Raw genomic sequence first — 25,140 nt, forward strand, 5'->3', positions numbered from 1 at the left:
CATGGTGCCTCCTTTGAATATTGTACATATTTCATATATTCTTATCTTTATCATGCCTATATATGCTCACTGTACTCAAGTCATAAACAGATCTGAATAATAAAAATGTAACCCTTAGTGGCGCTTTATCCATGGATGTAGGTCTTAGTACCAAACCATGTATATGCCTGTATTTTCTCTCTTTCCTTTTCCTATTTGCATTTCTTATTTCCGCATTCAAAATTTTAACATGGTATCAGAGACACAGGTTTGTTGTACCCTACTCTAGATCATTATTCCGCACAATCCATCTTTTGATTTTCTTTGAAGTTTTTCCTTTATAATCATATTATTGTAAAACAGAATACTTGTAAAGCAAGTCTTTACTATTATTTGTTTACATCTCTTTTATAACTCACCAATAAATAGATGTGGGTGTTTGTAAACACAATTAATAAAGTTCATAATAAAAAGTAATGTAACCTTTTGGTTTTGTGTGTCGTGGATATAAGCTCTCTAGTGATTGAACCACATTATGTTCGCGTGTTGTTCTATCTTATTTCTCTCTTCAATTTTTTATATATTTTAACATAGTATCATAGCCCCTTTCTAGAATTTGAGGGGGAGTATTGAATTATTATCATGGAGCATATTTTTTTATGTCTACGCATTCCTTTTCGGCTTTTCCCAACGTTGTTCTGGCCATTTCCCGGCGTTGTTTCTACTTTTCCCGGTGTTGTTCCGGCCATTTCTTAGCGTAGTTTTGGTCATTTATTGGCTTTGTTCCAGACACCTTTTCATCATCTTTCAAGATGTTTTTTTAGCAAGTTGGGCATTCATGATATTCATATTCCAACTTGAGGGGGAGTGTTGAAATATATAAATATTTCTATATAATTGTGGAACAAAATCCTCCACCAATCATGGTTATCTGGTCAATTTTCTTCCAATTATAAATATTTCTATACAATGATGGAGTAAAATCCTCCGCCAATCATGGTGCTCCTTTGACTATTGTACACCTTCTATATATTATTATCTTTACCATGCCTATATATAGGCTTATTGTACTCAAGCAATATACTGATCTGAATAATAAAACTGTAGTCCTTAGTCATAGATTTAGGCCTTAGTACCGAATCATGTATATTCCTGTACATGTGTGTGTTTATTTTGAATATTCAAATGAATATATATATATATATATATATATATATATATAGGCATTTGGTTGCTTATAATGAAAAGTCACTTATGGAAAAAAAAAAAAGTTATTTATGTTAGGGTCTAAAATTATAAAAATTGACAATTTAGAATTAAATTGAAAAAAGAATTAGATCAAACTTTCAATTTCAATTTCAATTTCAAATTACCAATTGAAATTATTTGGATATTATTTCATTATAATTGGTTATCATTTATTTTGTATTGAGAAATAGTAGAATACTATTACTTGACCTTGAAAAACAAAAGACAAAACTCATAACAAGAAGAAGAAAATTGAAAATAAAAAGAAAACAGAGTTCCATTTCGAAAATTTTGGTCCACATATTTTCAACTTTTATCATGGTATATAAACATGATAGCTACCTTTGATTGGCATAACTGAAGAAATCAAGTAGGTAATATATATATATATATTTGGAATGATAAAAAATTAACATATTTTCACATTACACCTTTTAGTCTTTGCAAAATTTCTTGCCAAGGGTTGTGAGTCACTCATACCCTGTCAATCTTTCAAAGTGACGTATTTTATGTCCTTACACGTATAAATAAGTGTGTGAATTTTTAAATTCGAAAAAAAAAAATTTAATTTTGAACTCTAGACTTTTCAAATACTAAACTTGACAAAAAATAATTGAATTACAATTAATTAGTAGTTAATTTGCTTAAATTATCTTTTTTGAAGGTCATTCATTTTTGGAGTTTCAATTGATTTTTTTTTTTTTTTTGACAAGTAATTTTAAATTTTGTCACCCTCAAAAATTATAATTTAGTATTTATTTTTTCTTGCCCGGATTTAAAAATAAAATTAATTTTACAATTCAAAAGCAAACAAGTGAAAAACCCTCCTGTAAGGTGTTACTACAGGCTACAGCAGAGCGGTCTCTCTCTCTCTCTCCACGTCTGGATTCTTCATTTTAACAACATTCTCTCTCTACACTCTCTCTCTCCTCTTTTTCTCTATAAATACGACCCTGTCCCTCTTTTGAAGCTTCTCTTCCCTTTTGGGGTTTTTTCTGGAGGCTGAGGGGGCGAGAGAAGGGGCAATCCTTTCTGAAGATAACTCAAATCAAACATTGAGACTTCGAGGATCTGAGAACACGTACAGAAACCCATATTTACACACACAAAAATATATATATATAGAGAAAGAGAGGTACACACAGAGAGACACCTTCGCATATTTGTTGCTTTCTGTGCTCTCTCTATTCGATCTTCTGTATCTCTTCTCGTAATGTCTACTTTTTATCAGACCATGTCTTAAAAACCCAATAGTACTTCACGTTTTGTCCGTTGATTTATTATAATTTACACTCCCCACCTTCGAGCCTTTCAATCCCTTCTTGCAACTCTTTGGGTGTGTTTTCAAATTGGGTTTTTTTTAAAAATAAAAAATATATATTTTTATGGGTTTGATGATTTAAATGTAGGGTTTTTCTTTTTTCTTCTTCTGTGTTTCGTGCTTGATTTGTTTTTGTTGATTTGATCTTTTCAGATCGCTACTGGAATTAACCCTAATTGCATTTTTAAATTATTAGGGTTATTATAAGAATAAAAACCAGATTATTGTTAAGAACTGAGCATTGCAATAGTATAAACATTGGTTAGTTGAATCTTGTGTAGTGTTGGAGTTTCTGGGAGTTCATATTGTGGATCCAGTAGCTCCGGTTGTGAGTCTGCAAATTGAATCTGCACAAGGATTCGATGAAGATTGGATTTGAACAATGGAATCAGATGGGTTTTAGAGTTTGCACATGTGGTTTTTGAAGAGTTGACAAGTTTTGACATTCCAAGGTTATGTTGGTTACCTTTACCTTATAAGTTGTTGATGTTATATAGTCAGGAAATGATCCTGATATTAGTTTTTGATAATGGGCAGGTGATGGTTATCTATCCACCTGGTAGGACAGACAAAGCATCAGATTGCTATAGGCACTCTTCATTAGTTACTGTAGATTTGATCAGTGCTTGTTTCATTTTTGCAATCTCTGGTTCCAACAGAAGGAGTTCATTGTTTAATTTTGGAAATTTTGATTTGGGGTCGATTGGAGAAGATCATGGAGCTATGTTCTAGCTGGAGATGACATGTTGCATGGACAAAAGAGCTGTTTTTGGTCTTTTTCCATTTTGGAACAGCCTTACCGGATACTAGATAAAGCTTTTCAGTTGGTGGAAGGTGTCACTTTTGCCATTTCTGTGATCACGCGTGCAATGTCTCGCTGCTTTCCATTTCCGCCTCCAGGATATGAAAAGAAGGCTAGACTTGATGATACAAACTTGCTAACAAAGGTTTATACATACAATCTTTTTAATTGATTGCCTTTGTTAGCTCTACTTATGTTCATTTCATTGTTCTACCCTTTTGTTTAGAGTTGCATTATTATCATGTCATGGCTTTTACTACAACGATATTTGCTTGGAAAGTAACATCAAGGTTCTTAAGTTCACTGAGATTTTCGACCCTAGATAAAAGGAAACATTGGAGGACTATAATGAGGAAATTTTGGTAATAATAGGAAGGGTGTAACTTCTCATTGAAATTCCCTTTGGTATATGCATGATGAAAGTTAAAATTATTTGAAAAGAAGAAGGCAGAGAGCTATTAGTTTAAGCCTTTAGGGAGAGAAATCATGTTTCATGGAGCATTATTTATAAAACTACATTTTTAAAGTTTTGAATCATGTTGTGTGGCAATATTTGTATTTTCATTGTCATTTGTTATTTTTGTGGTAAGATATACGTAATTTAGTTAAATGAATTAAAAATAATTTTGAGGTATATTAATATAGTAAGAAATTGGCAAATGAGGGCATTTCCTTTAATCATATCTCACACTAAAAAAAGTGTAATTAAGATCTTACCTGTAGATGTATGCTAATAAATTACATCAATTCACAAGTTTTTGGGAGAAAAAGTAAGTTGATACAAAACTTATTAATACTCTCAAATTGTAGTTTCTTAGGATGTTTTTTTTCATATGTGCATTTGTTTTATACCTTCTTAAATGAACTATCCATGTTCGTGTCGTGGTAAAACCGTTAAAGATTGAGCTGCCAAATGTTAGAATACAGATTCAAATTTGAGAACATGCTCAAAACTTTGGCCTATCAATTATCCAGTTTGTCCTCCAGCATCCCAGTTAATGATTGTTACACTGTCTAATAGAAGAAAAAAAATAGAAAAAAAAGTCCTTGTTACTAGTGTATGGAGCGGTATTTAGTGGGGAATATGGGATACTTGTTTTATATTAGAGTTGGTGTATCAAATACGATTCTTAGGCTTGCTCTTACTCGATATGCATATTTGAGTTGGCATAACATAGGAAGAATGCACTCTTAAGTTGTTACCGTAAAAAATTATGCAATAGTAATGTATGTAATGAAATGTGTTAAGAACAATTCTAATCCGGTCTTTTAAAGTTGTATTATCATATTAGTTGCCCTTTATAAGAAGGATCTATGCCCATGTTGGAGATGTGTGGCATCTTGGATATAATTATTAAAAATGAAATTCTTAATTTCGGACACAGTGCCGACATTGTTGGGACACTTGCCAACATTTGAATAACAATACTTAGATATTTGAGATGTAGATTTCTGTTACTGTGCTAAATATGTAATTGTAAAGAAAAATCAAATTAAGGGTTTGTATAAGATTTCTTGAAAATTTTGACCATAATTTTGTCTGTATATGCATAGACATATCTATATACATACACATGTTCATTCACGTTTATGTCTTGTTCCTGCTAAATTTTTGTCTATGCAACATAGTTGATTATCAATTGATGCGATTCTTAGTGTGTATATATAAAAGGCCATGTATAACTTATCATAAAATGAACTTAAGTTGTATAGCCAATAGTTATATATATATATATATATATATATATATATATATATCTTATTTACTATGTCTATGTCCTACCTCGTGAACATTACAACCAATAAATCGAGAATCTTTATACATTTACATTAAAAGTTTCTATTTTTACCCAAACTCACAAGAAAAGGTAGAATTGAGCTTCCTAAAGGTAGAGTGAGGAAAGGATCTTAGCCACCGGGATAGGCTTTCGTAAAAGCACCTTTAGGCGATAGTTTCTTGATCAACTATCTTAAAGAAGTAAAGCCACTTGCCTATCACATTCGATATTGTTTTAGAGTTCTTGTTCAAAATATTCCATAATACGCCTTAGCACCTTTCTCACAAAAGTATAGGTTCAGGTAAGCCCCTGCAGCATGTGGAGCATGCCGGTCCACCTCCTATCAATGATTTACTGTATTTTCCGGCAGTTTGGTTCAGCTACAAAGATCTCAGATGCGTTCCTCAGGGTTGGTTTACTAAGCTGGACTTACGCGGAGTGCAAGTCCAGCTTAGTGAAACTCGTATACAATAGTTCTAATATAAATATATATTTCTTATTTACTATGTTGTCCTAGTTTTTCGGATTTACTCTGTCGGCATAACTGATCTTGTCATTTTGGCATCTCTTGTTGGTGTTCATGCTTTTATAGTTTTGCCATCGACATGATCACGTGATTTTAGGTTGGCTTTCTCTTTACATTTTTGGTTACGGTATCTCATTTTGGGCCTAAAAACAATAATAAAAATATATTCAACATGAGAAAGCCTCTATTCCAATTATCTCGGTTCAACCTTAGCCGCTTAATTCCGCATTGCCACTTTGTTATCCTTGTTAATTTACATGCCTGCAAGGTGGAGGTTGTACATTAATTGTTTGCTACAATCTCCGCTCTCGAGGTGTATAAATTAACTTAGTTTCTTTTTCTGTTTTTAATTTAATTAATGAAAAGCATATTTTGGTACTAAATCAGTCACATGTTTGGAAAAGGCTACTCTCTTGATTGCAATTTCATAATTAATAGATTTAATTATCTTGTTTCTAAAGTGTTTCTGGTGAAATGCTGAATGGTGTACCAAATTGAATTTATTTTTGGAATAGTTTTAATTATCTCATCTACTATTACGAAGAAAGTTGATTTTTACGTGCCCATAAAAAAAAATGAAGTTGGTTTTTAAATGAAAAGGAGAAATTGTGAGTGTATGATGTTGCCAATGTTAAAACTTTAGAAGACATGGCATTATTATAATGCTCTTACAACTACTTATATGGCCAACCGCTACACAGTCTAATCTTACATGGAAGTTAAAGTTAAATTGAGCATGAAATCACAGACTGATATTATTAGCTGTTATAATGTCCACATGCAATACGTTATACAACAAACTGACTCTAGTGCAATAAAATTCTTACACCAACTTGGTACTTAAAGGTAACAATTGTCATGAATCAATATAATTAATAAGAAATAATAAATATATTGATCAACTTTGTTACGTTTACTAATATATTTGGATTTTGCACTAGGATAACTTTAAACTAAGTTAACAGTATTCATTTTATATATATGACGTATATAATATACATTTATGAAATTCATTTAGAGTTTGGTCTTTAGTGCCCGTTGTCTTTGCAAGGGGCTTGCCAAACAACAGGGATTTTCCCTAGGGTGCATCAAGGTGCTTTTGTGGTAACTGGTAACTCACCTTACAGTTTGTTAGGTTAGTGTCTAAAAGTGTTTTTGGTGACAGTGAACCTAATTAGCTAGAATGCTGATACACAGTCCGATTCTGACTGTTCAGCATTTCCAATTAGTTGTTAGGAGAACATGGCATGGTCCTTTCTGCTTTGCAAATTTTTTGTGAAGTACCAGAATCTTTCTTAAACTTAGTCAATTTTTGTGGAGAAATTGCTCAAACGGGAAGCTGCTCTGGAATATTGGAATTCCACTTGACTTTCTTAATGATCATCTGGTGTCATGTAATTCAAAATTGTTTGTTGTTACTACTAATTTATTTTATTTGGAACACTTAATTTATTTAGTTCTACACACTGAATAACCTTTATGTTTATGACTCCATTTTCCAAGGTTGGTGATAACATTTAGTTATGATACAGCCTTAGAGTTTTCACCCCCTTTCAAATTAACTAGGTAATTCTTTAGACCTATTTTAAAATAGTCTTATATCTTCTGTTTTGAGAAGTGAACTTATTGATGCTTATGGTCTTTCTACTGTCTTGTCTAGGTGCTTCTTGATTGGCTTTACTTAAGATATTGTTCTGCACATTTGCATGTATATAACACTTCTGAATAGGCAAGAAAAATCTGGGAGAAAACCTGAAAATGAAGTTTTTATTCTTTAGAGATTTGTGTTCATCCAATTCTAGAACATTATAATACGATAGATGTGGCAGTTAACTTGAAATTTTGGTTATGCCACTTTTTGATCCCTTACATGTTTAGCATATTTATCATTATCATATGATACGTATTTCTTACCTACTGCATGCAAAATGATCCTTTGACTCTGATAGTTAATTATTAAAGATCTGTAGTGTTTATCTTTTGAGGAACAAATTTGCTTCCATTTCAAATGAAGTTTTTGTTCTTTAGAGATTTTTGTTCATCTCATTCTAAAACATTATAATGCATTAGACGTGGCAGTGAATTTGGAAAATTGGTTATGCCATTTGTTCCCTTACATCTTTAGCATATTTATCATTATCATTTGATAAATGGTTTTTAATGCTTGTAACAGAGAGGCATTTCTTACTCACTGAAGAAAAGATAGGCATCTTGCGGCATGCAAAATGATCCATTTGACTCTCTGATTGATTTATTAATGATCTCTAGTGTTCATCTTTTGAGGAACAGATTTGCTTCCATTTCATATTATTATAATCTCATTAACTATCATATTGCAATTAGACTAAAGCTATTCATTGTTGTAATTGGTGAAAAATTTGAGAATAATATTAATCATTGAAATTAATGCGCTGACATTGGAATTTGTAAAGAAAACTAAAAAACAAGCAATCGGAACAAGCTCGCCTTCTTTATTTAGATTTTTTTTTTTGGGTAGGAGTGTCAAAGGCATACTTGAGAGCTTTGTTATTTGGATTTAGGTATGCATGTTGGGTATTGGTTTTTTTGTAGATGCATGTCAACCGTATGTGTGGGACACATCTTGTATATAAAGGCCTAAAGTAAATTGGTTAAGAAATTATTGTTAATGAGTTGAAGAAAAAAATTAGTAATATCTATTATAGCTAACATGTTTCCCAATGTTATTGGTAGTAGAGTCTAATGGATATAAATATAATCAATAATAGCACCCATGAGAGATGAAGTGAGAGAAATTTGGCTAAGATGTTTTGGATTTTTATTGATGCTAAAATCTACTGGAGTTACCTACCAAAAGAAAAAGAAAAAGAAAAAGAAAAAAATCTGGATTTAAAATTTTATATATAATTAGTAATAGCACCTCTCAGAGTTTAAATGAGATATAATTAATTACGATGGTTTGGAGATGTACAATGAAGATCCTTGATTACACCAGCCGGTAAGAATGATGTGATTCACTTTAAGGGTAAGTGTGATTTAGCAGAAGGTATAACTTGAAATAGAGCTAATGACAAAACATGATTCAAGTAGAAGAAGGGAAATAGTTGGGACAAGATCTTTTTGAGTTAATTTTTTTTATTACATTTTGATTTAAATCACTTGAAGGTAAAAGAATTTTCAAGGCCCCTTTGCTTCGATTAGAAGTCTAGTTCATTATTTGATTTATCCTTTATAAGCTATTTTTAGATTTTTGCATCTTCATAGATTATGTATCTCCAACATATCTTTTTCCTTTTGACAACTGCATAAAAACTCACGAATTATTTGAATATATTTATTCTTACAATATATGTTGCTTGGATCCAGTCTTGATGTGGGAGTATCTCTAGGTGTCACATCGAACCTCAAATTTTAGGACGTTGGAACTTGGCTTAAGATGTATCCAAGTGTTGGGTACTGATATGATAGACATGTCTTGTTCATCTAAATATATTATAGGTTATGCAATATTGTATTGTATGATGATATTGTTATTCAAGGACATATATGAGTTTAGATTAAATTAGATGTGGTGGTAAAGGGCGACTCCACTAATCTCTTCATATGAGAAGTATCGACATGTCCATGTAGGACACAAACTTCATACTCATAATTATATTTCAACAAGGGGTAGGGGTCAACCTGCCAACGGGGCTGGAACTCAACATGAAGTAAGTGGGCTTTGGTTGACTTGTTGTGTTCATGTTGTAATTGTGTCAAACTTGATTAACCATTGAGATAAATAGGTCGTGTTTGGGTATTGCACTCAGTTTGATTCGCTTAATTAAATGTGCTAGGTCAATTGGGATATACAGACTTGTTTAAATATGTGTAAGAAGTAGTTATATGTAAATTACACGTACATATGTGTCAATTCATAATAGTGAAACTCTGAACATAAGTGTTTACTTTATCTGCATAATTTTTCATTTGTTATTTTAGTTCTATCGGCTCATCTTTTAATATTTTGCATTATTTAATGAATTTACGTAAGTTATTACACAGGGTTGTGTTGTGTTACATGTTACATGACCTAACCTAACCTATTTATTAAACAGTTTACATGGATTGTGTTGGGTTACCTGTTAAGTAGGCAGGTATTCAGTATCAAGGGTTCTTGATGCGGATAATAAACAAGTTGTATTCTGGTTGTCACATATTGGTGCTAGATAGAATGGAAGAAAGAGGAGGAAATACAAAATTTTTTTTAATAATTCCCGAGTCTTGTATGCATGTCATTTCATGTTTAACTAACATAGTTTGCGGGATCTACTCCTCGTTTAGCTGTACAGATGTATATGATATCATCACCGCTGGGGATACCTAATGCCTCTTTGCATCACATGAAAGCACTCAAATGTCTGTTAGTTAGATCTTCCACTTTCAAATTGATCTGTAACTGGTATGGCTCAATCACAACGCCAAGTTCAATTACTCCTCACAGTCTCGCAGATATAAAGCCTCTATCATTTCAGTTCTGATATATCTTGATCTGTTTTTCAAATACTTTGTAGTGTAACATAACTCGACTCTACTCTCTGAGTCTCTATAGAAAACAGAATAGATAAGCTCTCTTTATGCTATAGGAGGATTCGGAGAGGACACCAAAGGGAATGACATGTATCGACATTTTTTATTTTAGATATGGGGAGCACTATACATAGATAAAGAGTCCCTGTAACGTAGATTGCACTCATGAACTGCAATGGGCCCCAAGCTCTTTTGCACACAATAATATTAAGAAATTTGATTTGACATGGGCAATTTTGAATGTAGTTCTATCAAATTCCGTACACTGTCCTATACTCCTACACTTGGATAAGAAATCTGAAAATCATCTCTACAAACTAATTAATAAAAAGTCCTGAAACTCATATTCTTTCTTTCTGTCTTTGGAGATAAAGATTCTTAAAGAGATGATCTGCAATGGTCCTACATATATTAAAGACAGATTTAAGTAAACCTTTGCTCAGAGTTTATGCCACAAATCTGGGATCAAATTTCCCCGAGCATGAACACCATACTGACCTGTTTGTTTTCAAAACAAAAACAATAAAATGTAGGAAACCCTACTAGATTGATGACCCGAACCCACAGGAAAAGCATCTCTAATTAACTGCTGTCCTTATTAAATTATAGAGTTCTATTTACTCCCCTTTGCACATATAATGATGAGGTTTGATATATGATCCTCATAGAAGGCACAACTGACTTTATGCAAGTCAAAAGTTTCTCAGTTGGGGAATGATTGGCATATGAAAAGGCTGTAGGAAACAATTTCATCATTTGGTAGTTAGTCTATATACTTGGGGACGAGGTGCGTAGTTGTTGCTGAATGCATAATGCAGTAGACCACTATTGCCATCTCATTGTCGTCGTCCTTGCCTTAATCCCATATGAATGGGGTCGGCCACACCACTATTGCCATCTCTATTGTTTTATTATCCTCTTTTGTTCAGTCTTTCAAAGAGGAACCGAAATGAGCACTCACTTCTTCATAAGCATAGAGCCATTATGGTTGGCCCTAGGCTTGTGCCCCTTTTGGTTGTTTCACGTATCTCTGAGGTTTTCGTTAATCAGGTCAGGAAATAAAATCTGAAGTGGAAAGACATACAAGTATAGGGAGAGAAACAGAAGATATATATAGCGCTTAGAAACTTAGCAGTGATCAATCATTTTATTTCCAGATGTTGTTATTGAGAAGAACTAACATTGTAGGAGAGAAATAGATAAGAACAGAGCATAGATAATGCCATAAACAAGCATCAAAATCTTTGTCAACCCTAAACCCTTTAACCCTTGCTGCCAAAGCCTCTTGCTTGTCATGTTATAGATCCATTTGCTAATTATACGAGAGAGGAAATAGAGAACACAGAAAAAAGAAAAAAGAAGAAAAGGAGGGAGGGGGGCGTTGAAAGGTGAAGAAAAATGAAAAACTAAATCATCGTATTGGCTGGGGTGCTTTTCTAATCTTATTACACATTATAGAATGTTGATTTTGCCCATGAAAGTTGTGAGAGTGTAGATTTTATAGCCCCTGGGCACTTGAGAGAAATTCCAGTAAGATAAGTGAAAAGAGATGGTGGAAAATAACTGAATGTGTACAAGAAGAAGTATCGGTAAAGAACATGGGGTTGGTTCCTTTTCGCCACTTTGTAGACTTCTCATTATTTCACGCAATTGTCTCGATGTCATCATTTCCAGATTCTTTTTTTCACGGGCATGTGAAATCTAGACTACCTAGCATTTTCTGTCCTTAGTAGCCACTTATAGAATATGCTGCTATATTTGATAGACAGGCATGTAATATAATACTCAACACTCTCTAACACAATATTTTCTCACTTCATCCACCTGTCCTAGAAGATAAATCTGTGGGCTTCTTCTTATGGCCTATCTACTTGATGCAATGGGCATAGTTCATTTTCAGTATCATATTATCTTTTTGCTACCAATGGTGATCATGGGTTTGCTAACTTGTGTAATTTTGTATCTTCTAGTCTTGCCTGCCCCTAAATTTTCTACACCCATAGCGTTTCTCTGTAGATTCAAAATGTAATCAACACCGTCACTGCCATACAAACTAACTGTGAACCAACGGATGCCATTTATTGTTTTAAATATATGCCAGAGAATTTATCCATAACCAGAATGAAATGATAGAGGCTTAACTTTCACCACTATTTTAGTGTTACAAGAAATAGATTTCTCATGATTCTCACACTACCTTGTGTCAAAGATGTCCTTGATAATGTTAACTTATTATATATACATATATTTTTGTGTGTTTTTATTCTATAGAACCCAATTGTTGAATTCATCGTCTATATTGATTTATGTGAACGCATATGTGCTACATATTCTATAGATGCTTTTATGACTCCATGGGAAGCAGACATTTCTACTACTTTTGTGTGTATGTGGCTTGTTTGAGTGCATTTGCTATCTCTTAAACTGACTACTTCATGTCACCGTGCATTTGCTATCACTAATTCTGTTTGTATTACTATTTTTGATAAATTGGTAGTCATATATTATATTGCTTGTTAAATGGATTGAGCTCTTAGTTGATGTCTTTTTATATTTATGTGTGTGTGTGGGGTAATGCAAATTAGAATGTTGTCATTTCTTGTTCTATATTTTTTGCGTCCTAGTATTTTTTCTTTCAGTCATCTGCATTTGTACTTGGTGGGTTTCAGAGAAAAGGTATTAAACACTCTGAACTTATCTCAAAAAGATTAAAATCTGGGAAAAAGACAACTCTTTGCAAATACTACTTTGCTTCTAATCCCGGAACTTGACACCCTTTTTGTTTGATTTGAATCTTTCTTCCTCCTGAACCTTCTATCATTTTGTTAGTTGACATCATTAGTAGTAATGCACTACTAATTTTCGTTTCTCATATATTATGACAGATTGTTTATGTACATGTGAGTCCTAATTCAAATACTATTTCAGGAGAAACCCAAAGAGAAAAAACGCAAGGATAAGAAGGACAAAGAAAAGAGTGAACGTAAAGAAAAGAAGGACAAAGGGAGCAGCGAAGAAAAGCAAAAAGAAAGGAAAGACCGAAAAGAGAAGCACAAAGACAGGAAGGACAAGGATAGGGACAAAGAAAAGAAAAGGACCTCGGACGAGAAGAAAATTGTAGGGCCACCAGAGTGTTACAATGGTGGGAAGCTTGATACAACCTGCCTGCAGAATGGTGAGACTAAGGATTCTAAATTTTTGCAGGAGTTGGGCAAGAGAATCAGGGATGAAGGTGGAGCAAGAGAAAACGAGATGGTTCAGAAGAGTGCTGCCACAGAACAAAGAAAAGCTGAACTGCCAAGGAAGGTGGTGGAGAACCATATTGGCAATTCGGCAGAAGGAAAAGAGAAGTATAAGAGACAAGATGATAAAAGGGCTAATGGACAAACAGACAAAGTTGAGGCAAGAGGTATGGAAAGTGCTGCTGTTCAGAATTGCACCAAGATGGATCAAGAAAGGGTTGAAGGAGTGGTTATACCAGTAGACAATGATGCCAAGAAGCAGAGGGAAGGGAAAAAGAGGAACAAAGACAAGGATAATGATAGTAGAGGTGATAGAAACAAGGATAAAGAACGAGGGAAGAAAAAAAAGTCGAAGAATAAGGATAGGGATAAGGAGAGGGAAAAGAAGGAGAAAGCAAAGGAGAAGGAATCAAATAAAGAGAATCCCGAATCAAGAGAAAGCTGCAAAGATTCTTTAGATATACACAATATAAAACCTTCATACCTTTTGAAGGAGAACAAGAAGAGTTCTACCAGTGATGGAAATCTTGGCAAAAGAAAGGAGCAGGCTATGAATGGATTTTTACATGGTAAGTTCTTCCCTGTACTGTGCATTGAAGTTACTGCTGCACCTCTATAGCCAGCTGGTGATTGGATACACATACTCTGCTGTGTGTTTGTTACCAAGGCTGGCAATAGAGTCATTGCAGCATTTCAGTGGTTCGGTACCTGGATATGCTGTTGTTGCTGCATATTTTTTATTTTTTATTTTTTTAATAGATCTTAAAAAAAAAAGTTGTCCAGCTAAAATTTGGTAACTACTGTCGCTGTTGAGGCTGAAAATGACATCTTTGACAGGACTTTTTTAAGGATAAAATTCTTGGTTCTAAATTTATCTACTCAGCTTAGTTTTTATGTCAACTTATTCTTTCAACTTTATTACAGACAGTGACACTCGGCCCAATAAGTTATCAAAACCTGTATCTTCCTTCCATCAAGACGTGGAACTTGGAAGGAAATTGGAACCTTGCCAAACCACACTCCAGTTTGCATCTGAGAGTCCGGGGGCAGCCAATAACCTCAAGGTGGAGAGTAAAGTTTCTTGCTCTCACCCAGCCCTGGAAAATGGTAGAAAGCTGGAATTGCACCAACTCACCATCCATTCTGCATCGCAGATGCAGGGGACAACCAATAACCACGTGAAAGATAACAAGGAAACCAGGATTAATGGTTCCATACAGGCTCAACAACCAAATGTTTGCTCAACGAGGCCCTTGTTTGTTTCTATACATTCTAAGGCAAAAGTTGAAGCATCGGTGAGACCTCCACACCATAAAGTGGATAATAAGGTTTCTTCTTCTCACCCAGTCTTGGAAAATGGGAAGAAGTTGGAAGTGCACCAACTACCGATTCAATCTACATCAGAGATGCAAGGGGCGGTCAATAACCACAAGAAAGAGAACAAGGAACCCAAGATTAATGGTTCAATAGCGGTACAACAACCAAATGTGTGCTCAATGAAGCCTTTGTCTGCTCCTGTAAAAGCCAAGGCAAAAGTTGCAGTGAAACCTCCACACCCTGATTCCAAGTATTTGAGCCAAATTCTTTATGTACCCAAGATTGAAGCATGGTCAGATTTTGATGACCAAGACTGGTTGTTCGGCAATGATAATCTCCAGCTAAAGAAGCCTAAATTGGATTCTTCAAAGGTTGATGGGACACCGAATGTGTGGGATGAAGTTCTAAGGATGGAGTCTGCAGATGTTACTGCGCTGCCCTACGTCATTCCTTACTAATTGGTATTCAATGGATTCAATTCCCCTCTATCATCCTCCAAATTGGCAACCCCTTCCCCTCCCTCATCCAGGAAGCTATGCAGAATGGCCTCGAGGTTAAAGGGTTATGCTGCATTTTCCTTTTATTACCCTCCCAGATCAGTTCAATGATTCAAATGTGCTGGTTTCTGACTGCATTAAATACAATTGCTTGATCTCCTTGTCCTGTAAGTGTTTCCATATGGATTCAGGTTTCACAACGGCTGCTTTGCTTCCTTTCCTCAATTGGTGCATTTCTGCCTGACTGTGGTCATGAAAGGGTCGGTGGAAGAAGTCTTCTTTGGCTTCACAGTTAAGATCTGATGAGATGTTCCGACTCAGTTGCTGAAGCACGGCTATATTGTTGAAGAGTCGGATGGTTCGGTATACTAATTCTTTGAGAATTCATACAACTGAAATATGATAGAATTGCTGTGGTGTTTTTTGCACCACTACAAAATTTTGGCATGTAATATATAGATCTCATAAACTGATTTTTGAGTATATAAAAGAGAAAAATAGAGAAGAGGCAGTCTCATTTCATGTATCATTTCTTTTTGGCGTCAACTTTCTCATAAACTGATTTGAGTCTCATTGTATGTAACCTTTCTTTTTGTCTTCAACAATTTTCACAAGAATCAACTCAATTACATGTGTATGCGATATATCATGTAATACATTGGGTTATGATGCCTAATTTGTTGTCAAGGAACCATGAATGTATGATATTGACTTGATTAAAGTTTAATGCGTGGTCCCATCATGCTTCTTAATGCAGAGGATTATGATTGTCAAATCAAAATTCAATTTGGGGTTCATCGTTTGATACAACAGTCAAAATTCAGAACGAACTATTCAAATTAACAAGTTCGAAGTTTAGGTTCAGAATCAGCCTCTGTATAAATAATTTACCACTGAAAATAATGTGGAATGTCAGGTCTGTTCCAGTCTTCTGTTTTTTTTATCCCCACAGATGCTCCAAATTGTTGCATCTGTGAATAGTTAACAAAGTAGAAATTTACATTTATAGCATTGGGTGGTACATTGCAAAATTTCTTGGTGCGATGGCATGATGAACTAAACATGAAACATCGGAAAATAAATAAATAAATAAATAAATAATAAAAAAAATTGAGAAAAAAAAAATAATGAAACACTGGACCTGGAAATGAATGAAAAAACTTGGATTTGGTAAATAAAATGAGTTAAGTAGTTGGAGCTGGAAATACACTTACAAGATTTTGAAGCATTCCAATTCACGATCTGGGTGGTTTTCAAGAACTCAAGACGATAAAGATGCAAATGTTGCTACAAAACTAAGAACGAATGCTCTACACTATTTTGAACTAAATTTTCTCCAATTCTAAGTCTCCAATTCCATGCAACCAAACATAGGATAGAATAGTTTCAAGCATTCCAATTCATGATCTGGGTCATTTTCAAGAACTCCAGATGATAAAGATGCAAATGTTGCTACGAAACTAAGAACGTGTGATACACCACAGGCTGCTAGCAGTAAACCATGAACAAAAATCAAGCCCGTATAATGTGCATCAAAGCATGATCATTTTACATCGAGAATGTGCTAAAAAACCATGAACGAATGCGCTACACTACTTTGAACTAAATTTTCTCCAATTCCAAGGCATCAACTCCATGCAACCGAACATAGGATAGAAGATTTCCAAGCATTCCAATTCATGATCTGGGTCACTGTCAAGGACTCAAGATGATAAAGACGCAAATGTTGCTACGAAACTAAGAACGTGTGCTACAACACTGGCTGCTAGCAGTAAACCATGAACAAAAGTCAAGCCAATATAATGTGCATCAAAGCATGATCATTTTACATCGAGAACATGCTATAACACAGTCGAAATCTGGAAAGAACCACTGGTTAATATAACTACCAGCATTCATGTATATTCAGAGATCTGGGATACCTAAAAGAATAAGAGATAAAAAAAAATATTATATATATATATAATATATATATGTAAGAAGGCATATTGTGACCAACCCTTTCAAAATCAGATGGCCTGCCATGCATCAGTTGACAAACTATACTAATGAAAACACAATACAGATGACCCGAATAAATGCTCTTTCAGCCAGGGTCGAGATACGAGACACTTCAACAACACTCAAACCATCTTTGATAGTCTTGTTGGTGAAGAAAATCTTTATGCTATACATATTACATATGTAAAGTAAATTAAAATTGCCGATTTCTCAATCATCATATTACGCAATCTCAAAGTGAACTCTGGGCAAGACCCACATTACCGGGCATCCCTGAGATCTGCTTATGAATTGCCCCATCAAGCATGTGTCAGGACTGAGCCAAAGAGCTGAAAGAACCGAATAAGGCATACAGAGCAGTCCTGAAATTTTGTTATTGCGGTATTTGGATTAAAAATCATCCTTCAATGGTAGAGTTCGGAATGCTTTGCAAAAATATTGCTCTTGCAGCAGGGTCTGTTGAAAAACGACCTAGAACAGCAATAGTAGCTGTATTACTTCCAAACTTCTCGATCCCTCGAGAGACCATACAAGTGTGGTTAGCCTCCACTACTACCATAATGTTTCTGCCTAAAAGTGACGAAACAGTCTCAGCAATCTGCCTGGTAAGTCTTTCCTGAACTTGGAGCTTGAAACCATGGAAATGTACTACTGACTCTAGAAGGGATTTTCCAATGGGATCGACTCCTTGAGCGCAACAATATCCTATATGTACGACACCATGAAAGGGAAGTAAATGATGTTCACACTGGGACAAGAATGCCAAATTTAGCTCAGAATGGATCTGTTCATTGTTGTGACCGACATCCCCATTGGACTTAACAGGATCTATTCTACCAAGAGCAAACCCATTCAACTTCATCTCCAAATTAGACTTTTTAAAAATCATCAGCCACTTGAGATAACGAGTTGGAGTTCCTACAAGCTCTTTTCTTGTTGGATCTTCACCCAAAGACCGAAGAATTGAAGCTACCGCATCAATCATTCCTGAATTGGTTGGTCCTATCTTGGAGGAAGACGGAGATGGGCACCAAGATTGGTCAACAGAGTCTCCGGAATGAAAATTCTCCACATTTAATCCTCTGCATTTTAGAAGACTCAGGAAATCCCCCCAAATGTCTGCCTTCTCATTTTCAAAAGCTCCTGAACCTGAAGAAACCATTACCTTTGCCCATCCTTGGCAGTTTGAGTCAAGAAAGGGCAATGCAGAATTTGGGAAGTGAATGTGTAAACACTGAAGAATGACAGCAACACCTGTTGGCTTGATGCCCTGCTGCAAACCTGAGCACACTTCATCTGCCAGACGCTGTGGTACTTGGAGCCGTTTCGCAAAGACATCAGCTACCCGAGAGAGCTTGCTCAGGCCAACAACTCTTTGCCCTGATGGGACATAACCTATGTGACACTTGACCCGGAATGGAAGCAAGCAAGATTCACAGTATGAAAAGAGATCAAGATCTCGGACTATAACAAGCCCACCCGCTCCTCCACCGTGACCGACTCCACTTTCCAATCCTCCTTCAGGAAATAAAGCACCTTGGACAATGTCTTTTACCTTTTGTCTATAACCTGAAAAGGTAGAAAAAAGATATCTCAATCAGTAATACTTAGTTTGGAACTCTGAATTCAAAGTTTTTAATTATACAGAATCATGTGCTTGCTATTATGTTTACACAAAATAGTAGATCAGAGGTTCATTTTTCTCATCAACCTTTTTTTTTCCCTTTTACTTTTGCTTTCAACAAACTTGGAATTTCCAGAAGAAAATACTGGCATAATTTTTTATTTTTTTTGGTAGATAGCACAACATGAAGATACGCAAAGAGTAACACGGAAAAGCTACATAAACCTTGGACACAAAAAACAATTATCTAAACAGAACTTGAAAGAAATGTTAATTGGCACGATTGCAAGGACCTCAAGAAGACAAAGTTGAGCCTAATACAATCAATATCAGAACCTGTTTGAAAGGGATCAGCCAGGTTCACACTTTCTTGTTGGGCTTAGCGCGAGAGGGGTCCTTTGACCAAATGATACTTTATGAAATTAAAAGGATCCAAATTCCCAATTTTACGCACATTTGTCATGCATATTTGGCTGCATTGCTGGGAGTTCTCATTCATATTAGAAAATAGGAAGAACTGTTATTTTCCATATCATTTATATTGAACAAAAAATGATGTGAATTATCTAAAATGTCCACAGAAAAATCATGAACGTCCATTAAATACCAGAAACTTGAGGAAACATTTGCTATAAAACAACAGATCACATGAGAATATATATATATATATATATATACACACATATATACATAGGGAGGCTGAATGAATATAAAACAAGTTACCAATTACTATTTCAAAATAAAATGGGACAAAACAATAGTTATATCATGAATTAAAAGTTCAAAATTCATTAAGCGAACCAACAAATAAATTTCATTTAGCCAATCCTAACAACCTTACCCCAAAAGAAAAATGAGAATAAAGCTGATAATGTCCAAAGGTGGTGTAGCCTAATGGTACTTGCTCGCCTTCTTAAGGAGAAGGTCGAGATTTCAAGTCCCTGTAGGGGCATTATGGGTGTGTGAGTGTGTTCCTTGCCAATGAAAAAAACAAAGCTGATAATGGAAAATGTTGCTATTTAATGCTTCATTCCTGTAAAAATAGACGTGAGAAAGATGACCCACAAATGAAATGTTACATCGTCATTCGTTGGTCTTAATAATAAAATTACAGGTAAAAATGACTTCTGGAGTTATCTCAAGATTCTCAACAAATCTTATACTAGTTAGTCTAGGCTCAGTTATCTGGTTTTCTGCATGAGCTTTCAAAAACTCTACAAGGCATTATTTTATATTGAAGATTCCCAATGATAAACGAAGAGACCTATAAACCACAATTCCACAAGTTAAAATGAAGCATATTCTTTCTTAGTTATTGTATTTCGCTTTCTGATAAGTAAAATTTATTAAAGATTGCCAGAAAAAGTGAGGTAGCAAGTAGCAACCCATAGGGGTAATGTGGTTTCGATTATGGAAAAGATCTACAAGGCCTTCCACAAGACAACAACATTCTTACTGCCATCTGGCGATTACTATGAACTCTATGAACTATCACTCACAACATACAATCTAGTGTGCAGTAATAGTCCTCCCACAAGTCACAAGAATCCTTCTTGACATCACTAAACTTCATTGAGGAGTGCCATAAGGGCCATTCCTGCTACAGCATGTTAATTTCCAACTAGTTCAACCAGCATCCGGAAAGAGGCAGAAACCAACGTAAATAAAGGGTTAGTAGGGAATTACTTCATGCCATGGTTACCTAAACCCACTCAGTAAGGGATTCCACGGCGTCATCTCCCGCAAAGGCACCTTCCCCTCTAACTGAGCCCCCAAAATAAAGCAAGAACTACAAATCAACAAAGAACATTTGAATCCACCAATAATTTCAGACTAACAGGTTCTTCAATATAAAGATCTAGATTAATGACCTAATTGTCAAGCATTCTTATATAATAGGAAAAAAGAAAATACAGAATATAAGGACTTATTGCAACTATTTGTTATGGGCACTAGCTGAATCCCCCATCGACAACATGGAACTGAAATTTAAGTCATAAAAAGTTAATGTAAACCGTAATGGATACGCGTAGAGACACACAGGATTCAGCAGGGAAATGCTTTACACCATCATATCACCAAACATTGAATAATTTGAGACCAAAAGGTCATTATCTACTATTGATTCAACCAATGCTGAATGCTGTAAAGAATAGACCAGACACAAAACTAACTTTTGGCGTAACTTGAACAGAGTGAATTCCATGAATCAAAGAATGACCCCTTAATATTCAGAAACATCTCATCAATATATACATCCAAGTAATATATTAGTCAATATAATGCTCTCCATTCCACCAGCCAAAACTGAAAGACACTAACAGTAAACACTAACATTTTTTACTTTTTCTTACTGCAGGAAACCAGATTACCAGCTGCCAGGTTTCAACAACAATAACATTTATAATAATCTACATCAAACCCATATATACCAATCAATGAATAAAGAGATAAAGATATTAATTTCCCATTTTGTCCAGTTCTTCAACCAAAAGGGAAAACCTTTAGACCCCATAAAAAAAAAAATTTAAATAAATAAAATAAAATACTGTAATATAGAGTCACAGGTTGTGCATGAAACAGGGGCCCACACCTGTGGTTCCTTCCCGAAGGGCCTTGGCGACGCGAAGAGGGGTCTTCCTGAGGCCTTCACGATTGATATCTTCACCCAGACCCTGCAACAGAACTTTCACAGCATCTTCAATGGCCACCGTCTCTGGTTCCTCATCAAAACCCACATCAACACACCCACCCACTTTCACTTTACTCTGTAGCTCCACATTCAATTGCCCCTCATTGATACAACTCATTTACAGACACAAAAGGTCGAACAAGTCGGACCCAAATCACAAATCAAAGTTTTCTACTTACCCAGAAGGAGAGGAAGAGGAAAGGGATAACACAGGGACTAGTGTGTTAATGTATTTATAAGTATACAAACGTAGGGTTGGAGTTGCTGTGTGGAATGTGTGGAGGCCTTCTTTCTTCCAAGTTTTACTTCTCAACATAATGTGGGACCCAGAAAATAATGGTACTTTTCCACGGGAATGGGGGATCTGGGTTTGTTATACCTCCGTCACTTTACGGTGATGGTAATGGTGATGGCGGTGGTGGTGGCGGCGGCGGTGAAAAAAGAGACAAGAGGAGGGCGGTGGTGAGGTGGTTTGGCGGCTGTGAAGTTTTGGTACCCGCCATGAGACGATTTATGGAAAAGGGTAAACGGGAGTGGAACATGCCAAGAAAGGAAAGACGACTCAGCAACTTTACATTTACAACGTAACAACTACTTTTAAATGGTTGATGTAACAAATTTAAATCAAAAGTAAATACTGTATGTTTGAATTATTTATTTATTGTATTGCAGACAATGTAATAAATTGCATGGGCTTTAAATGACGTGTATATTAAACCACATAAATTAAATGAAAATTGAGATTTGATTTCAAATCTGATGCGGCAATAATTGAAAAGATCTTAAAGATTTTTATTTTAATATTTATTTTTATATAGGAGCAGGGCCTGATGCGGTTTATACCCTTATCACCACCATCATCCAACATTTTGTTGGCCCTGAAGGTGCTAATAGTGAACGCAGTCGTGAACTTCTACAGAATCTAAGATGTCCATCTTTAACTCATTTCAGGTGGTATAAGGATGTCGATATATGAACTTTTTATGAATATATGAACAATTTATGAACAATTTTAAACAAGAGTTGAACAGACTTACAGAAAACTTTCTTTATTGAAACTTCCAAGCTAATACAGATACAGAGAAATATTACAAGAGAAAGAAGAGAAAATTGAAAGGTTACATTGAAGGGAAACTTTGCCCTCTATTTATACATAAAATGGACTTGAAATTAACATTTTGAAGTCCGCATAGTGCATGGGATCGTGTGCTGGAATAATGCAGTCGGTTGGCCCACCACTAAGTGCTGTCGCCTTATCTGATGGAAAGTAGGCATCGGACAAAGGTCATACTGTAGAACCAAAGACTTTTGGGTAAAGTTCGTTCGCTGCTTCTGTCGGCAGGATAAGAGGAATCTTTACTTTTTGGGTGGATGTGGATTCATCTTGTCCTTCAAGTGTTCGGTGAGAGAGTCCCAATAGTCTGCTACTGTAGGCTCATCTTCAGAAATAAGATCTTCATTGGGATCTTGTGCATAACCTGCTAGACAGGAAAACTGATTACCGTCTTGGCTGGTCTGGCTAGAGACTGACACCATGGATGCATCATCTCTTACTGTAGGAGTGGAGGATTCAAAGGATTTAACAAATTTAGTCCTCATAAAGTCCATGCATTTAACCATTAAATCAGCTTCGGTAATTAATGGTTGTTGTTTTCTGATCATATCTTTAACAAGATCAAATGGGTTAAAGATTTCGGGTTCCGGAATAGTTAACTTTGGAATCTTATCCATGTATTCCATTGTTTTCTTTCTGATCTGATGGAGGAGGGCTTGGATAGGCTCTTGAGTCATGCCTGACCACCATCTGTAAGAAAAGATCCTTTGGAGGACCGGTAACTTGTCAGTGGTATAACCACATTGGAAATCCCATTTCCAAATCCAAGGGATTCCAAATTCAGTAAAGAACAATAGGGTGAATTTTCCTACAGGAATATTATCCTGTCCCCGTAATTGAGGATGAAATTGTTGCCATGGCAAGTATAAATGACTGATTGATTCAGGCAACATATCCAGATCTGGGCCAAATATAGCCCACCAGGGTATAACCCAGTTTGGGAAATCAGCCTTAACTGATTGGGGGCATATCTTGAGGAACCAAGAATGCTTATGCTTCAGATTTTGATAAAAGAACGAATATGTCCAAGCTGAGATATAATCCCAATAATTGTAACTGTGACCATAGGATATTTTCCTTGGCAAATTGGGATTTAATCCCCAGTCACTAGGCCGTATAAGCCTCTTAAAGATAGCTTTACTATAACTAAGAGGACTATCTTTGGAATTCGGAAATTGCTTCGTGTGGCTTATCTCCACAGAGGAAGTTTCAGTAAGAATGGCTTCATAGATATATCTATGGCGACCATCCGGTGCAGCATATTGTTGAGTTTGGAAATATCTGGATTTTATTTCCCAAGGATCTGGCATCCATTGCTCATCTTGAGAATCCAGTACCAATACTGTTTGAATATACCTTTGATTAGGTATCCATGGAGTTTCTTGTTCAAGAACCTCTTTCATGGTTGGTTTCTGTTGTTGTTGCTGGGAACTACTGCTTCCTTTAGAAGGAGTTTTGAGTAGATCAACAACATGCTCCAAATATGGAAACTGATCATCAGTGAGTGGTATAACCACTTTGGCCTTAGCCTTGTTTTTGCCACGAGCCTTTGGAGTATTACCACTCCGGCCCTCCCATGGGGGGGCTGATTCATGAACCCTGCAAAAATTCACGAGTTAGAAAATCAGGTAAAGAATTAGAACTGCCTTTAATATATTCAATAGAAAAATCAAAAGCAGATAAATCAGCTTGCCAACCAGCAAATATCTGTTTGGAAACTAAATTCTTTACATCTTTTTCCAGTACTTGTTTAGCAGCACTACAATCAATGCGTAACAAGAATTTCTGATTGATTAAATCATCTTGGAATTTATAAATGCATTTAACCAAAGAAAGAATTTCCTTTTTTATGGTTGAATAATTTAATTGTGCATTTTTCCAAGTTCCTGAAGTGAAGCGAACAAGCTCCTCTGTTCCTGTGTTCGGATTTTTCTATTTAAGAATACCACCGTATCCGATATTGGAGGCATCTGTTTCCACAATTTTGAACCATGAAGAATTAGCTAGAGCTAAGCAAGGAATTTGTTTGGCTCTGAGTTTAATCTTCTGGACTGCCTTGGTGTGTTCCAAAGTCCATGGGGAAGGAGATTTCCTTAACCTGGTATACAAAATTGCGGTGTCCTGTGCAAGATCTCTGTAGTGATTGCGAATATAATTCAAGCTACCCAGAAATCTTTGAAGTTGAGTTTTATCCTTTATTTCATCTGGAAATTTAGAAGCAAACTCAATACTGCGATTAATAGGTCTAATTTTCCCATCACAAATTTCATGACCAAGAAATCGGACCTGAGTTAAAAACAGTTTTAGTTTAGGAGCAGAAACTACTAAACCACTTCGGTAAATGATATTTTTGAAAATTTTCAAGTGTTTATAATGCTGATCGATTGATTTTGAAAATATGAGAATATCATCAATATAAACAATAGAAAATTCAGTAAAAGGATTAAACAT

General features: G+C 35.3%; 2 protein-coding genes across 4 annotated transcripts; one reads left to right on the forward strand and one right to left on the reverse strand.

Moving 5' to 3' along the window:
* Positions 1–2,137: 2,137 nt before the first annotated feature.
* LOC132306635 (uncharacterized) lies at positions 2,138–15,785 on the forward strand. Of its 3 annotated transcripts, none has more exons than XM_059804101.1 (5): positions 2,138–3,000; positions 3,086–3,495; positions 13,131–13,319; positions 13,407–14,013; positions 14,369–15,785. In XM_059804101.1, exons 2-5 carry the CDS (start codon positions 3,292–3,294, stop codon positions 15,217–15,219), a joined length of 1,851 nt encoding a protein of 616 aa, XP_059660084.1. In that variant the 5' UTR covers positions 2,138–3,000; positions 3,086–3,291; the 3' UTR covers positions 15,220–15,785. The 3 variants fall into 3 exon arrangements, with proteins under 3 accessions (XP_059660084.1, XP_059660083.1, XP_059660082.1); XM_059804100.1 differs by having other exon boundaries at positions 2,139–2,362; positions 2,830–3,000; positions 13,131–14,013; XM_059804099.1 differs by having other exon boundaries at positions 2,139–3,000; positions 13,131–14,013.
* Positions 15,786–17,187: 1,402 nt separating this feature from the next.
* On the reverse strand, positions 17,188–21,971 carry LOC132306636 (GTP cyclohydrolase 1-like). The gene is made up of 2 exons (XM_059804102.1): positions 21,477–21,971; positions 17,188–18,828 (listed from the first exon to the last, which is right to left on the reverse strand). Exons 1-2 carry the CDS (start codon positions 21,691–21,693, stop codon positions 17,657–17,659), a joined length of 1,389 nt encoding a protein of 462 aa, XP_059660085.1. The 5' UTR covers positions 21,694–21,971; the 3' UTR covers positions 17,188–17,656.
* Between the last annotated feature and the right edge of the window lie 3,169 nt (positions 21,972–25,140).

Source organism: Cornus florida, unplaced genomic scaffold (genome assembly GCF_030987335.1).
Source record: "Cornus florida cultivar Cherokee Brave unplaced genomic scaffold, ASM3098733v1 CherokeeBrave_3.0.0_Hap2_Chr05, whole genome shotgun sequence".
In the NCBI taxonomy this organism is placed as follows: Eukaryota; Viridiplantae; Streptophyta; class Magnoliopsida; order Cornales; family Cornaceae; genus Cornus; species Cornus florida.